The sequence below is a fragment of the Pteropus alecto genome, unplaced genomic scaffold (assembly GCF_000325575.1).
Source record: "Pteropus alecto unplaced genomic scaffold, ASM32557v1 scaffold195, whole genome shotgun sequence".
Taxonomy (NCBI): domain Eukaryota; kingdom Metazoa; phylum Chordata; class Mammalia; order Chiroptera; family Pteropodidae; genus Pteropus; species Pteropus alecto.
In genome coordinates this window covers 10,463,709-10,466,068 of record NW_006438073.1, presented here as the reverse complement: position 1 = coordinate 10,466,068, position 2,360 = coordinate 10,463,709, and the positions used below count along the sequence as shown (strand labels likewise).

The 2,360-nt window shown below is 58.3% G+C and overlaps 1 protein-coding gene across 1 annotated transcript in view; it reads left to right on the top strand.

Moving 5' to 3' along the window:
- WDR27 (WD repeat domain 27) overlaps positions 1-2,360 on the top strand; it is a 42,208-nt gene that overhangs the window by 15,194 nt on the left and 24,654 nt on the right. Inside the window, exon 14 of the mRNA XM_025049062.1 lies at positions 1,751-1,828. Coding sequence (XP_024904830.1) covers positions 1,751-1,828 — 78 coding nt within the window. The remainder of the gene's footprint in view (positions 1-1,750; positions 1,829-2,360) is intronic.

The following is a 2,360-nucleotide window of genomic DNA, read 5'->3' as shown; positions in this document are numbered from 1 at the left end:
AGGCCCCAGGCCGCCCAGGGGCGCCCCGTGGGGGGAGGCAGGTGCGCGCTGGACCCCAGAACGTCAGTCACAGCGGAGGCGGCGGCAGCAGGCATTTATCGAGGGCTTCCTGTGTGCTGGCCTCTGATCCGCCCTTTGGCCTTGACTGGTCAGTGACAACGACAGGTGACCTCATGCGGGAGGGACAGCGGGGGCGGGTGAGGGGCATGGCCACGGAGACCTGACCAGGGCTGCTGAAGCCCACTGTCCCCCGCACTGGCTGTCCGGGCTCGGCCTGCTGGGATGAAGACGGGGCAGGAAGCTCTGTGACACTTGGGAAGGGTCGGGGGCACCCAAGCCTGGATGGTCCCTGGTCGTACAGGAGCCCCACACTTCTGAGAAGCAAATTAGGCTTTTCTGTATAAAATGCGACCTGCTGCCACCCTCCTCCCACCTTGAGTCTTGACCCTTTGTTCTCCACACTGGCAGAGTGGCCCTGCTGTCTGGACGCCCCAGGGGGCCCCGCGCCCAGACGTTACCCCTGCCACGCTCCCCTCACATGTCCCCCTGTAGCCACCCTGGCCTCGCAGGGCACTGTGCTGACGCGCCCTATGTGGGAGCCCAGAGTGGGAGCCCGGAGTGGGTGTCCGCAGGGCGAGGGGCCCGGGTCACGGAGGGCCCTGGACACCAGCCTGGGAGTTGGGGCTTCCCAGGAAAAGCACGCAGTGATGTCACAGGCTCAAATTTTAAGCGGGTGACCTGGTCAGGACATGCAGCGTGGTGGCGTCCCTGAGGCGTGTGAGATGGATGGTGGGGGGGAGGACGGCCTTGCTGTGCCGTGGCCTCCTCGCTCCTTCTCAGGTGCCCCGCCTGTCCCTGCTGGTGGCCCTGCCCTTGGTCCTCCGTGTGGCACACTTTTCCCCGATCGTCGCTGGGCTGGTGGTGCTGCTCACCAGGCCCCGGCTCGTGTCAGCCCCCGGGGGCTTTGAGATCCTGCAGCAGACGATCTAGCTGGTGGCCCAGGACCAGGCTGACGCTGCCCCAGCTCGTTGCGACCACGCCGGGCACTGTCCGAAGCCGAGTGTGCTGTTGCTCTGTGCTGCGTGGGCTGGATGCAGGCGCAGGGTGGGACGTGGCTGTCCCCATACCTGTCCCTGAGCTCGGCACCACACGGCCAGGACGCGACATAGCCGGTCGGTCTGCAGCGGGCGCTGAGCTCCCAGGGCTGGCGTTTACGTGGGGAGCGGCATGCAGGGTGGTGGCCGAGCTACCGCCAGGGTTTAATGTATGCGTTTTACTAAGTTCATTGTCCCTGCCCGGCACCTGTCACCTCTGTCCCTGAGCAGGTGTCTCAAATAACGTCTGTGAGTGGGATTTGGCTTCTATTTTCATTATAAAAATTTATTCTCCAAAAAGGAAACAATGTCATAAGAATCGTATTTTGTATTCAATTTAAGAGGCCTTCTCTGTAAGTGGTTGATCGATTTAAAAATCTTTCACACAAATTTCAGAATTCGATCAATAGATAGTTTACTGTGTGATCTTTGCAAAAATGATTTTAAGATTTTTTAAGCCACAATTTGTAAGTAAATAGCACCGTATTCTCCAGAGTTTTAAAACCACATTCTTTTTATTTTCCAGTATTGAAATAGCCAGTGTAGACAGTTTCCCCTTCCCTCGGCTGGTCTGCGTGGGCCTCAGGTGCGCGGGGAAGTCCCCTAAGGTGCCTGGACCGGCGCTCATCGGGAGTGACCTAAGCCTTTCTCCACAGTGCAGCTATGTTTTCACCAAAGACCAACATCAAGAACGATTGTGAGAGATCCGCAAAGTGCAGGAGCAGCCACAGATGGTGCGTAACCCTGATGTGTGTCCAGTCGAGTGTGAAGACATTTGGAGAAACCTTTTAAATACGAAATTGAATGTTTTAAGCAGGCGCGAGACCGCATATCTGCGCACATGTGCACGTGCTCACAGACACATGTAGTCACATTTCTTTCACGCTCACGGCATCTCAGACGTGCTGCTGTTTTCACCCCTTAATGACGTTGCGATGTTTTTGTTAAAGTTTAGACTCAGAGGTTTTGTAGTTGATGCTCGTTCCTGTGAAGCTCCTCAGGGGAGAGCTGGGTGGAGAGGTCTGGGCCGCAACCGCGCCCCGTGCCGATTCGGGCCAGTGATGCGCTCGAGTGACTGGGTGAACAAGCCCGTTTATGCAGACCGGAGGGTGTGGGGACCCGCAGGGCCAAGCCCCACACTGTAGGGTGACGTCGCCTGCACAGGTCACGGGCTCGGAACTTGCAGTGCCGTCCGCTCTGGACCCATCGCATCGACACGTGAGCGACCTCCATCGGCAGAACATGGACGGAGCGCTGCTTTCAGCC